Source organism: Helicoverpa zea, chromosome 25, assembly GCF_022581195.2.
Source record: "Helicoverpa zea isolate HzStark_Cry1AcR chromosome 25, ilHelZeax1.1, whole genome shotgun sequence".
Taxonomy (NCBI): domain Eukaryota; kingdom Metazoa; phylum Arthropoda; class Insecta; order Lepidoptera; family Noctuidae; genus Helicoverpa; species Helicoverpa zea.
Window position 1 is genome coordinate 6,083,512 of NC_061476.1, and position 13,571 is coordinate 6,097,082.

At 38.2% G+C, this 13,571-nt stretch overlaps 1 protein-coding gene across 31 annotated transcripts in view; it reads right to left on the minus strand.

Annotated features, from left to right (window-relative positions):
- The window catches only part of LOC124642823 (twitchin), a 130,986-nt gene that overhangs the window by 56,125 nt on the left and 61,290 nt on the right, over window positions 1-13,571 (minus strand). For all 31 annotated transcript variants that reach the window (XM_047181524.1, XM_047181525.1, XM_047181518.1 and 28 more), the window contains 22 exons: window positions 13,065-13,224; window positions 12,814-12,947; window positions 12,167-12,338; window positions 11,624-11,775; window positions 10,995-11,145; window positions 10,505-10,613; window positions 9,775-9,971; window positions 8,829-8,970; window positions 8,173-8,321; window positions 7,538-7,695; window positions 6,985-7,126; window positions 6,348-6,487; window positions 5,669-5,903; window positions 5,031-5,237; window positions 4,466-4,629; window positions 3,939-4,074; window positions 3,351-3,475; window positions 2,712-2,868; window positions 2,078-2,275; window positions 1,358-1,617; window positions 804-954; window positions 42-323 (listed from right to left, as the gene is read on the minus strand). In XM_047181524.1, the coding sequence (XP_047037480.1) occupies window positions 42-323; window positions 804-954; window positions 1,358-1,617; window positions 2,078-2,275; window positions 2,712-2,868; window positions 3,351-3,475; window positions 3,939-4,074; window positions 4,466-4,629; window positions 5,031-5,237; window positions 5,669-5,903; window positions 6,348-6,487; window positions 6,985-7,126; window positions 7,538-7,695; window positions 8,173-8,321; window positions 8,829-8,970; window positions 9,775-9,971; window positions 10,505-10,613; window positions 10,995-11,145; window positions 11,624-11,775; window positions 12,167-12,338; window positions 12,814-12,947; window positions 13,065-13,224 (3,721 nt within the window). The remainder of the gene's footprint in view (window positions 1-41; window positions 324-803; window positions 955-1,357; window positions 1,618-2,077; window positions 2,276-2,711; window positions 2,869-3,350; window positions 3,476-3,938; window positions 4,075-4,465; window positions 4,630-5,030; window positions 5,238-5,668; window positions 5,904-6,347; window positions 6,488-6,984; window positions 7,127-7,537; window positions 7,696-8,172; window positions 8,322-8,828; window positions 8,971-9,774; window positions 9,972-10,504; window positions 10,614-10,994; window positions 11,146-11,623; window positions 11,776-12,166; window positions 12,339-12,813; window positions 12,948-13,064; window positions 13,225-13,571) is intronic.

The window sequence follows — 13,571 nt, forward strand, 5'->3', positions numbered from 1 at the left end:
AAGTTATTCAATAAATATCAAATATATTTTTTCTTACTCACCAAGAATAGTAATTTCCACCTCAGCTTCATCTTCACCAACCTCATTCTTGGCTTTAATCACATATTTGCCAGACTGTGCCCTCTTACTCTTGGTCATCAAGAACTTGGTGTTATAGTCCACATTGATGATCTCCAGATTCTCTCTGTTCTGCAACTCCTCACCCTTGAAGTACCAGGTGACCTTGGCTGGGGGTTCTCCGAAGACTTTCACGTCTAGGGAGACTGGCAGACCAGCTTTGACGGTAATCGGGTTCAAGTTTGTGCGGTCGATTCTTGGTTTCACTGTTGGGGGAAAATGTAAATAAATACTTTACTCTGAAAGCTTTATTTTTTGATGTAGTGAAAGAAGGTTAAATCTTCACTGAATGTTACTTTTATTTTTACCCACGACGGAACGGAGCAGGTATATGCATTTAGTTATCTATTTATTTATACTTTTGCACAATGTATAGCGCTGGACTTAACGCCGTTCTCTGCCAGTCTACCTTATACTAGAAACCATGTCTCTACGACAGAAAATGAATTCCTTTTGAAAACAAATATTGTATATTCTGTAAATATTCCATTTTCAAATTAGAAAACTTTATTAGAGCATAAAAACGCATGTATATGATAGATTTCCATATAAAATTATAAAATTAATACATACATTCCAGTAAAATTGTATAACATTGTTTTTGTCATTTTGAAAATTTGAAACATTATTCCCACTTCCAAAGACATCCTAAAATACAATTTTAAAACATTTTCCAATATACTCACAGAATCGTGGCTTAGCAGTATGCCAGTTGGTGTTCTCCGAAGGTTCGGACTGTCCAGCCTTGTTCAGCGCTCTGATGCGGAACTGGTACTGGTTGCCTTCCTCCAGCTTAGGAACTGTACCCTGGCAGATGTTGCCTTGGATCTCAACAGCCTGGGGGTGGAAAATGAGACAATTAAATTAGGAAAATATAAAAAAGACAGTGGAAATTACAATAATTCTAAATAATAGTGCCTTAGAGAGGTGTAAAATGAACGCAAGAAAAGGGAAAATTATATCAAATATACCGACTGAGCCAGCTTTCCCGTTGGCAAAAATAGAAACTAAAGTTTGACAGAAAAGGTCAGTGATACCAGATAAGGGAAATTCAATTACTTGCAAACAATTATACAGTCGAAGTGTTTTGTCATCAAAATTAACAAATTAGATAATTTAGGAAATATTTAAGGTTCATGCTGAAAGTCAGTCCCTTGACCTTTATCTCCCGTTTTTCTTGGTTAATTTTTTAAAATGGCAACATCAGTTACATACTTTATCATTAGCTTTCAGTACATACCTTAACAAACTCTCCTCTATCTCTATCCATGACTTCAATAATATATCCAGTGATAGGAGCTCCATTATCCCTAATGGGGGGTTCCCACTTGAGTTTAGCGGACTTCTCATCCCAGTCCACAATATCCGGAAGACCAGGTGGTGCAGGAACATCGTATGGGTTCTTGGCGAGAATACCATGGTCTGTGTCGAGGGGTTCTGACTCCCCTTCCTCGTTTAAGGCTTTTACTCGGAACTGGTAAGTGTGACCCGCTTCGAGACCTGTTGGAGAATTTTTTTGTGAGGTTATTTGGACTTCTTATATATTTTTTAGGAGTTAAAGAAGCTTCAAAATTTGCTACGTGATTTTTATATGACTACATTATCATCTGGTTAGCTACCAAGTTTGATTGAATTTCAAAATCCCGAAACTCCAAACTTGCTTAAAATGTAAGATTTGTTCGATTCCCAGAAGAATTGATAATTTTAACCTAAATATATTTTATTGTTGCAAGTATGTGCACACAATATATACAAGCTTAAACTACTTAACTTTTTATATAAAAAATAATAGTATTTTTATGCACATTTTATGCTTGTCAATAAAAACGCTCAATATTTAATCTAAATATTTTTTTGGGATTTTCGAAAATATTTTTTATAGTAAAATATTTGTAGGTACCTAGCTCTACTTTACATAATTTTTTTCTATACTTCTATTCTAATAACACCTCATACTGACCAGTAACAGTAGCCTCCGTGGTATCAGGGTCAACAGTACCAGCCGGCACCCACTTCCCGGTCAGGGTGTCCATCTTCTCCACCACATAGGCACTGAGGGGCAGACCTCCCGTGTGCTTGGGCTTGTTCCACTTCAGCTTCACGTGGTCTGCGTGAACGTCGGAGACCTCTAGTGGACCTTCGGGCTTGCCGGGTTTGTCTGTGAAAGGAAAAGGTTAGATGTTACTACTGCTGATAGAAATAGTAGGAGTGATAGTTGAAGGTTTGATGTAGATTTTTTAAATAAAACGCGCGTGGATGTTCTCGTCAAACTTTTTGTCATCACCGTCGTCGTTAAAAAGGGTTTTCTATTTGTTATATTTTCATGTACTTCTCACAATTAATGTTTCTTGCATCGGGATGTTGGTTTGATTGATTATTTTAGTTATGTAGGTATAGCTATAGTGCAAGCGAAAACCGACTTTAAGGTGACGAGGCTATTCATTCCACCACTGCGCCTTGCCTCTCAAAAAAGCAAGAAGAATTGAACACATTTTTATATTTTTTTCAGGGGCAATAATAGGTTTACTTCTACATACGACTTTTTTAGAGTATATAAAACAGTATATAAAAATCAAAACAAAAAGAATACATACCCAGCACAGTAATTTCAACTGTAGCTTCATCGACACCTGAGTCGTTTTCAGCCTTCAGCGTGTAAATACCGGTGTTCTGCCAGGTCGAGTCGAAGATCTGCATCTTGGTGTTGTAGTCTTCGTTCTCGATCTTAAGCCCTGGACCTGTTTCCAGGACCTGGGTGAGGAGATAGGGTGTTATATGTCTGATGTGATTGAGGTGATGCCTTTATTTTGCTTGGTATAGGAAGGAGCAAACTTATGCTGAATTTGAAATAAACACGAAAACCAACCAACATCTTTAGACTAGTATCTGAAAATTTAGTTATTTTTTAAATATATATGTATCTAATATTTATTCAGTGTTTCAGAAGGCAGGATAACTTGGTGGTTCACGGCTGTCATTTGTATATTTTTGACATTTGTTCCAGGTAGTCAGAATTGAGAAAATCCAGCCATCAGTCTTACCAAGAAGTATTTAGTTACTCTGGTAACTAGTTTGAGGAAGTCAGATAGGCACTCACTCCGTATAAAACACAGGTACTCCGAAAACCCAACACAAATTTAGGTTCTTCTGGCGCAACCAGTGCTTATTATTAACCAACGATGATAATTAAGACATATCTTAAGACCGGTATATCTTGAGAGAGCTATCCTTACCTTCTTGGCGAAGGTCCAGGTCTTGGATGGTGGGGGTTCACCCTTGATGTCGACATCCAACTTGATGGTGGTGCCCGCGCGGACGCGGATAGCATGCATCTTGTCGCGGTTGATGTGCGGTTTCACTGTAGGAAAATAATATTATTTTAGATAAATATAAAGGTATGGGAGAATTAGACATGCTATGCCGATCGAAAATGTTCAGTTTGTAGAATAAGGGCTAAATGATGATGATGGAATAACTAGGTTTTACATTTTCATGACAGCTATACCAAGATTAAGATTTTTATCTGGGATGCTTTTAAATTGACAATGTGTCATATCCATTTCGTATATCACACTCCCCCGCGATAATATACCCGGCATGTGCGTGGAGAAATACAGTGTCTCAAAAATTTAAGCTCGACTGCCATCATCTCGCAAAGAAGTCCCATTAGCAAAGAGTAGGAAAAAAATAAGCAGCAAGTAAAGAGTCATTCTCTCTCAAAACCGAAAATCAATTCGTTTTCTTGATCGTTAAAGTTATTTTTTTAGCAGTGACCATATTACAAGTTTATAGAGACAAATAGTAGGTATATTAGTACTCACAGAACCGTGCTTTAGCCGTGTGCGGTTGCGTGGCGTCTCCCGGTTCACCGGGGCCGGCCTTGTTCACGGCCTTCACACGGAACTGGTATACGTTGCCTTCTTTCAGATCCGGTACACGGGCCTTGCATTCTGGCGTCTGAGATGAAGAATAAAAAAGGTTGATAAATACAGAAAGTCTATACAAAAACACTAATCAACTCCGAAGTACACCTTGATTTCTCCCCTGAACTTGTGTATTTACAATTAGCTCATACAAATAAACAAACATAACCCTCTTTCTAGTGTAGTTGGTTAAAAACCCTGGCCACCACAGAAGGCCCACGTTGTATTTATAACCGCTCAATATCAAAAAGAGTTATGACGTCATAAAGTGGTGTCATGCCATTTGCCGCCTCGGTAGATCTTTTCAAGTACCATCTAGTTCATCATTGAAATATGGTAAAAACTACCAGTTTACATCCTACCAACTTTTGTGTCAGACTACCTACAAATCTTACTATTCTTGAACATACAAAATGTTAACTTACATTAGTAACAAGAGCTTCAGTCCAAGATCCATATTTCTCCTTCTTCTCAATAATGTATCCTGTGATGGGAGCTCCGCCGTTGTTCTTGGGAGCTTCCCACTTGAGGTCCACGCGGTCCACATCCCAGTCCTCGATGGTCGGCACTGATGGCTTGCCGGGGATGTCTGGAAGATAGGATATATATATATATAGAACTATTTAGGATTTATATTCCTAAAAACTATCTGAGACCGATTTCACAGATAGAGCGAAGTGGAGAAAAAAAAACTTGGAACCATGTGGGATACATAGCAAGAAATAGAGAGAGATTCCTAAAAACGATTTATTCATAAGACAAGAAGTAGGTTTACTAAAATTATCACAACTTTAGTATAACTAATTCTTGTCAACACCCAAAAGTTCACCGTATTACTTTGTTCTGGGTTAAAATGAGTCCAAGGAAAAAAAAAATCTTCGTTTAACCCACTGACTACGGAAATTACAGTGAGTGAAATTCTACCTAGGTTGACCTAGCAACTAATTAACATCTTTGGGTTAACACATTCATCCATAAAAAAAAACTCACCATAAGGATTCTTCGCAATAATCGAATGATCAGTCTTCAAAGGTTCAGATTCCCCTTCATCATTGACAGCCTTGACCCTGAACTCGTACTCCTCGCCTTCCTGCAGACCCTTGATCTCCATCTCCGTGTCATCAGTCTTGCCGACAGGCACCCAGCGACCGGTAGCCTTGTTCAGTTTCTCTACTACGTAGCCTGTAACTGGCTTGCCTGAAAGTGGGAAGATTTTTTGAGATTCGAGTCATTTTTGGAGGAAAAAATATGTGAAAGAATATAGTTTTTTTGGTAAGATTTGGATACAAAGTATATTTGATATAATATATTATAAATGACGCTTGATAAAAGATTTTTTTTTTAGTTAGGACTTTATAAGATTTTTTCAGGCCTGAATAGTTGATTTGGCGCTGCTCTCGTATACCAGTATAATATAAAGTAACAAATGTGATTTATAGCATAAATGAGGCAATTTCTTACTTGCTTATGATTTGCCTAATTGATATTCCAGTATTTACAAATAATGTTATAAGCGCCTACAAATGCCGATGTCTTTTGTATTATCAGTATACTAAAAAGAGGGTAAGTAATAAAAATCACTACTATTTCTGACGAAAAAAAAAAACGTACATATTCCCTCAACTTACCACCATCATCTTCAGGCTTCTTCCAAGCCAGTTTGCATCCATTCTTCGTGACATCAGCAACCTTGAGTGGACCACCAGGTTTGCCCGGAGCCGAGAGGACAGTGATCTCCACCTCAGCTTCATCAGAGCCATGCTCGTTGGTTGCTAGGATACGGTAGGTGCCTGTCATGGCGCGAACCGCTTCCTTGATATCGAGTTTGGTGTTGTAGTCTACGTTTATTACGTTTTCTGTTACCTGTGGTTTGGAAATGGATAAATTAGTAATGAATGTAGTTTTTTTACGAGTTTTATAGAACGTGTAGGTTTTTTACATGTCTGAACTTAAAAAAATGACTGAAACTGCTAAAATCTGGTAATTTTTGAATAATTCTAGCAATACCGCTTCTTAGGGAAAGATTTGGTATCATCTAGCATTGTTAATCTAAAATGGATTTACCTCTATAGTTATCTTTTTTTTGAGGGGTCCAAATTAAGGAGTGCTTATGTCAGTTGTCACATTTCAGTCAGTTTAAAGAAATTTTCGAAACATCATAATCTATTCCAAAGTCGTTATATCTGCAATCTAGAATAATACCTGTCTGTTTACACGAAAAAAACTTCATTTTCCTTAAATGCCTGAGTCTTTTTATGAGATCCTACTTTTTCCCTAAAAACATCCATCTTCCAATACCCAACCTACCTCTTTCTCATCACCCTTCCATTTGCAGAACCACTGCACCTTCGGCGCCGGTTCACCCTTCACATTGACGTCGAAGAAAATAGGCTTGCCAGCGCGGACCGCCAAAGCCTTGAGGTTTGTACGGTCGATACGCGGCTTCACTGTGGGTTTAGGACAATATTGTTGGAGTAAATAGAGGTAAAATGTAGGTAAATAAAAGGTTATTGTAGATTTGCACATAAAAGTTAAATTGAAAATATGCAAAAGAACTTTATTGGTGTAAGTACAAAAGACTCAAACAGACGTTCGTCACGTGTTTTAGAAAATATTGTATATGTATAGAGTTTTCCTAAAAAACATGACTAAGTTCTTGATCTTATTTTTGTTTTATATTATAGTAAGACGAGAAGTTTCTAAAAATATGTTTGAATAGCTGCAAAGATATATGACGAATTCATCACATGGATAAGAAATAGGCAAACTCATGTGCCAAATAGCTTTGAATACATAAGCATTTCCCACGGAAAATGTAAGTCACTCCTTCTTCGTAGCAAAAACACATAAGAAGTGAAATTCAAAAATACAGTTTTAAAGCCTTTTTTTTAATAAATGCATTTTGATTTCAAAACAAATTGCCATTACACAGCAGTATACTTACAAGCCTTATGTCTGATAGTAGTCATCTTGGTAGGGTCAGAAGGCTCTGACGGTCCAGCCTTGTTGACTGCGACCACGCGGAACTGGTACTCGCTGCCTTCTGGCAGACCATCAACCTTGGCTGAGGTTTGGCTTCCAGGTACCTGAAGAGTAAGGGGGAATTTAGTAGGAACTTCTTGAAAAGGGATAATCTTTTTATGGGTTGGTTTTCAAAGATAAGTCATAAATAAATAAATTTAACATACCTATCGAGAGATAGCCCAAGAACTATTTCTATATTGCTGAAAATGAAAAAGCATGCCAAATGCTGGGGAAGACCAGCAATGTAATTAAAATCTGTTTAATTATTTTGTGCTTTTCGAAGAATTATATACTAAATGAAAATATTTTTTTTTTACTCTTGGAATGCAGAATTATTTTAAAAAGTTACTGCATTACGGAAAACAAAAGACTACAGAAAGAACATAGTGGAGCGGATTTATCTAGCTACTCCTAATCACTCCACATTTGACAAACTCCCACCACCCACAAAAACGGGTAAATCTCCCACTCACCTCAGCAGCATTCTCCCAGTCCCCACCCTTGGGCTTCTTCTGTATAATGTACTTGAGCACGGGGGCTCCGCCGTCGTCCTTGGGCGGGTCCCACTTGATCTCCGCGCTCTGGTTGTCGTGGTCAGCAACCTCGACGTTGCCAGGCTTGTCGGAGACGTCTGAAATGTTTGGTGTGGTTAGAAGTTGTTGGTGGAAGAGTTTAGGAGGTTCTGTATATTTGTTAGATGATGTAATAGGTTATCTATTCTAGGACCTTAAGATATAGAGTTTTTGGCCGATTCATCCCCATAAGAACAACTCCTCTGAACAGTAGATGTATATGAACTCAAAACCTTTGAATTCGACATTGAACCTTAAGGGTTTCATAACCATAGTCATTGGCTAAGTTTAATCTAGAATCCATCGTAAACTAATCACAAAAAGTCCACAAACGACGTAAAATTAATCTAACTTTTAATTTATATTTTAAGCAAACTCGAATTCCAGTGCTAAATATCAGCATCAACTAAACATTTTTTCTTCCAGAGACCTTCATACAAATTCCCAAGTTTTTTAAATCCTCAGAGCATCACCAAGCAAAAAAAATCCTTCTTAGCAGTCGGTCAATTATATTCAAAATATTATAATCAACTTACCGAAGGGATTCTTAGCAAGAATAGCGCGTTCAGCCTCCAAAGGTTCGGAGTCACCCTCATCGTTGACAGCTGTCACCCTGAACTTGTACTGGTGACCTGGCTCCAGGCCTGTCACCTCCATCTCTAGAGGCTTCTTGTCACCCGCCACTCTGTGGAAAGTTTATATGGGTTACGAAAAGTTTTAAGGGTTTTTTTTTTTGAAGGGATCGAGTTTCTTGATAAAAAGGAATATCATAGAGTTTAGATAAATCCCTATATACTCCCTATGCACTCTTAGAGCCACTGATGTTTTTTTATTTAATTTCCAATAAAATAAGCAAAGTACCTATGCTATGCATCAGATTAGTACCTACTTTAACGTTAAGCTTAAGGTTCATATATTAAGCTCCTAGAAAGTATCTGAATGAGAGATAAATTCGAAAAAGAACCTATTGCTATCTATTATAAAGTTGTTTCTTGTTCAGCACCTTACTTTAGTTACTTATGCCCAAGAATTCTTGCTTTTCAATTTTTTTAGGATTTGGCCATCTTATGGCTAGAACTAAAAACTACGTTACGTTTTCTCTTATTGTCATGTTTTTCCTGTTATGTAAGAGGTCATTATTTATATATTACAATAGGTAAGTTTTACCATACAAAATACAATCTCTACTGACCTGCCAACCCTGACCCATTTGCCAGTGGCGACATCCATCTTCTCCAGCTCGTACTCCTTGACGGGAGAGCCACCGTCGTCTTCCGGCTTCTCCCATTTGACCTTGCAGCCTTCTGCGTGGATGTCTGTCACTTCCAATGGGCCTGGGAACAGTTTCGTGTGTTAGATTTGATTTTGTAAAAGGATATTTGGCAAGTATGTATGTGATCATATTTTGGAGGTTTAATATGAGCTATATCCGTGTAATTGCTTATTTATTATTTTTTGAATAATAGTCATAGCTACTTCATTAGAATTTCGACTTATACTGGATCTCTATTCGGAAAGTACAGCCTTGGATGAAGAAATAATAATGGCGTCCACGGCCGATTTCGCCCCCCACCGGCTGTTTTCATTTAAGGAGATCAGCCAGCTGCGCAGGACATATTATAGTGCACGAGCATTTGCGCTGACACAGGTGCACTCCCTATTCCTTCACTCTCATAACCCGATTGGACGCCAACCCGACACCACCGGAAAGAGATCAGGCGCAGGACCGACATTAACGTGCTCTCCGATGCATGGGTGAATCAATCACCAACTTCCAGAACTATGGGCTGCTTTGTGAAAGTTTAAGAAAACCCACAAAGCGATTTCGGCCCGGATCCGGGAATCGAACCCGAGACCTCGAGCACAGCGGCCGCGCTTGCGACCACTAGAACAACGAGGCAGTCGAGGCAGATGAAGAAATATGATTGACCCAACCATGATATAAGTTGAAACTTGAACGATTATTTCCAAAGTTAGCTTGCATCTTCCTTGAGTCAGTATCATCAAAATAGTGATCATTTTCTGGCCCTCATCCCAATTTCCATACTACTGGCACAGTGACTTCTAACTATCCGACATTCTTTCACAAGTAAATATACAAAACAATAATAAGAAGTATGTAATTTTGGAAAACTCACCTTTAGGCGCACTAGGCTTGCTCAACACCGTCAACTCAACGGTCTCTTCATCGAAACCATTGCAGTTTTCAGCTCTCAACTTATATTTGCCAGTGTCACGACGCACGGCGTTCACAATAGTGAAGTCTGTGTGATATTCTTTGTTCTCAATCTTAATGCGTTCCGTGTTCACTAGCTTAATGTTGTCGCGCCATGACCTGGAGAAGAATATAGAAAAAAATGAAGAATGAGCAAATAATATAAAAGTGCAGAAGCCGGCAAAAAGTACTACAATCTGGACAGATTTTTTTATTTTTTCTTGAATGGATTTTCAACTTTATTTCTAAAAGTATAAGGTTCAATGTTGATTGAGAAAATTTTAAAGTAGCTTGTGCTTGCATTTGTACATACTTACTGATTGAATGGAAAAAAATACTGTAAGGTAAAAGTTATATATTTGTCTTTAAGATTTAATTTTATGATGGGATAAAGTATAAATAGAAATGATTGCTTCCTTTCTGTCCACAGTGGATAGTAAGACTCCCAGTAGAAGTGTTGAACCCCAACAAACATTTGAAATTTGAATGGTAAGAGAGAATGGACTGCTACTAGAATAGATTTGTCTCTAACAAACTTTCACTGGGTACCTAACTTTTAGATTTTTTTATGAACTTTCCAAAAAGGAACTGGTTTACACTTCGCTATTCATATCTGCTTAATCTATACAAAATAATATACTCTTGTTACTTACCAAGTCATCTCCGGTGGAGGTTCACCGATGACATCCACAGACCACTTGTGAGTGCGGCCAGCCTTGATGATGACAGACTTGAAGGTGCTGCGCTCGATGCGTGGCTTCACTGTTTATAACAAGGCATGTATGTTTTAATTGTAGGTAATTATATGGGTAGTTCATATTTTGCAGATGAAGTTCTAATTAATATAAATTAATAAAACAGAATCTATTTAATAGTAGGTAGTTTCGGCTGTCAAAATGTCTGTTTGAAATGCAAGCTGAACAAGTTTATTTTTTTTTAATTTTTGAATTTCATCAATAGAGTAATAAAAACAAAAAGATTTTAATAGAGCGACCATGAGTTTTCAATTATGCTGGTAACTGTATTTTTTTCAACTGGCTTAGAATAAAATTGTATGTTCATACTCTCTAAAATAGGTATTTCCACCTTTGAAATATTTCTGTCTTTTGAATAGGGTAACTGTGAAACTTAAGTAACACTTACAGTTCCTATGCTTGCAGAGATGGTTGTCAGTGGGCTGTGATGCCTCACCGACTCCAGCCTTGTTGTAGGCCTTCACACGGAACTGGTACACCATCTTCTCTTTAAGGCCTTCCACCTTGTACTCCGTCTTGGTGTCATTTGTTTTTACAACCTGTGGATGAATTATACATCTAGTTTGTAAGACATGACAGGATGAGAGATGTATTTTATAGTCAGTAATGTAAGCTTTAGGTAGCTATTGCTAAATAAAATATAATATATTACTTAGTGCAGGTTTAAAATGGTTGAAAATAAAACTTCTGAGACCTATGGTGTCTTCTAATTAAGGAATATATTAAAAAATGTCTAAATTTTGTACTGAAGTGCAGAATAGTCATGTTACACAAAGGACAGCTTTCAGTCAGTGGGTAGTCTTAGATAGTTATAAATATGTTTTGTGGGTAGCTAAGTTAAATAATCTTAGTTTGATTTTAGTCAAACATCTTTCTGGATATTCGTGTTTTTATCAAGTAGAACACCTAAATACTGTAAATCCCACAAGAATTTTATTCTTAAAGACAAATTAGCAAGTCCACAGTAAAATATCTTGTCTTGTATCACAAAATAACAAGCCTATTTCAAAAACTCACCTCAATCCAGTCAGGAGAGAATTTGTCCTTCATCTCCACAACATATCCAAGGATTGGTCTTCCACCGTTGTCTGACGGTGGCTCCCAGTTAAGGGTCACCGACATATTGTCGTAGTCCACAATTGTGGGCTTTCCAGGCGCCTTTGGTGGGTCTGGACGACAAAAACAATACAAAATTCAGCATTTTGAATAGGTATTCAAAATTTGAACTTCGAAAAACTTTTGTAGTAAGTAGTTAGAGATGTATTTCTCAATGTACTTGATCGTATTATATGTTTCATACAGTGTTAAATAAGAATTGTATAACCAAATTAACTAAACATTGAAGATAACAAACAGTTGTTTTTGTAAATAAACACAAAGATGTCAAAATTTGAAAAAAAAGCGGGAAGATTATGACATTTCAATGATGTAACGTTCCTATTTGCATTGAATAAAGTTTATTACATACATGTAGAGAATTTTCGTATTATAATTTTTAAAATAACTGCAAAGATTTATTTAAACTTAAAAATATAACGTTTTTATTTCAATGTAACTTACCGTAAGGATTCTTAGCGACAATGAAGCCGTCAGTCTCCAACGGCTCGGACTCGCCCTCCTTGTTGACGGCGCGTACCCTGAACTTGTACTTGTGGTTCGGAGTGAGACCCTTGACGGTGAACTCTGTAGGGTCTGGGCCGGTTTCACCACACGGCACCCAGTTGCCAGTATCCTGAATGGTGGAAAAGTAAAGGGTATATCAGTATACAATAGGCATGCTAATCATCATCCTCCGAGCCTTTTCCCAATCATGTTGGGGTCGGCTTCCAGTCTAACCGGATTCAGCTGAGTACCAGTGCTTTATAAGAAGCGACTGCCTATCTGACCTCCTCAACCCAGTTACCCGGGCAACCCGATACCCCTTGGTTAGACTGGTGTCAGACTTACTGGCTTCTGACTGCCAAGGATGTTCAATGACAGCCGGGACCTACAGTTTAACGTGCCATCCGAAACACAGTCAATGGTGTCTAAGATATACTTAGAAAGTACATATAAATTTAGAAAAGTTGCATTGGTACTTGCCTGACCTGGGATCGAACCCGCGCGCTCATACTTGAGGGGTTGGTCCTTTACCCACTAGGCCACCACGACTTAATAGGCATGCTAATGTTCCTGTTATTTTATAATCCAATAGTAATTATCCTTACCATATCCATTTTCTCGAGAGTGTATCCAGTAATGTCGGATCCCTGCCAGTCGTCTGGCTTCTGCCATTTGACAGTGGCCTTCTCGGCGCGGATGTCCACGACTTCGATTGGGCCGTTCGGGCGGTTTGGTTTGTCTGAAATACGATTGTAATTTTACATATATTCTAGGTAGATGTACTGAAGTGGTACCTACTTTATTTTGGTACGACCTTGGAAACTTTAGCCAAAGATCAAAAAGGCCATTAACTTACCCAAGACAACCACATCGCCAACACTCTCGCAGGTACCCGAAGAGTTGGTCAGCACCAGCTTGTATTTTCCACTGTCAGCCCTAGCGGTCCTCCTGACCGTCAGAACAGTGTTCCTCTCGTACTTGTCAATGGTGATGCGATCACCATCATCGGTGATCTCCTGTGATGGCAAGGGTGCATGAGTATGGTGATTAAGAAGGGATCGCGTCTGAATATTGTGCGTTTTGATGGCGTTATTGTAGTGTGGTGACAGTGAGACATTCCCTGCATTCTGGTGATGTCATGTTTTTGACGAAAAATTAAATAAGTAGTTCTGTGATAGGTTATTTACTTTAGACAGTATGGTTAGTGTGTGTAGAGTAGGTGATTTTTTTGTGTAATATTTTTCAAGTTAGTGATGCCTTTTAGGTGCTCTGCCATCTTTCGCAGTAGATGCTAGCAGATACGTTACTCTTCAATGACCACTTGGTCGTTAGAGTTGGAACTGGTCCTTGATAACCAAAAGAC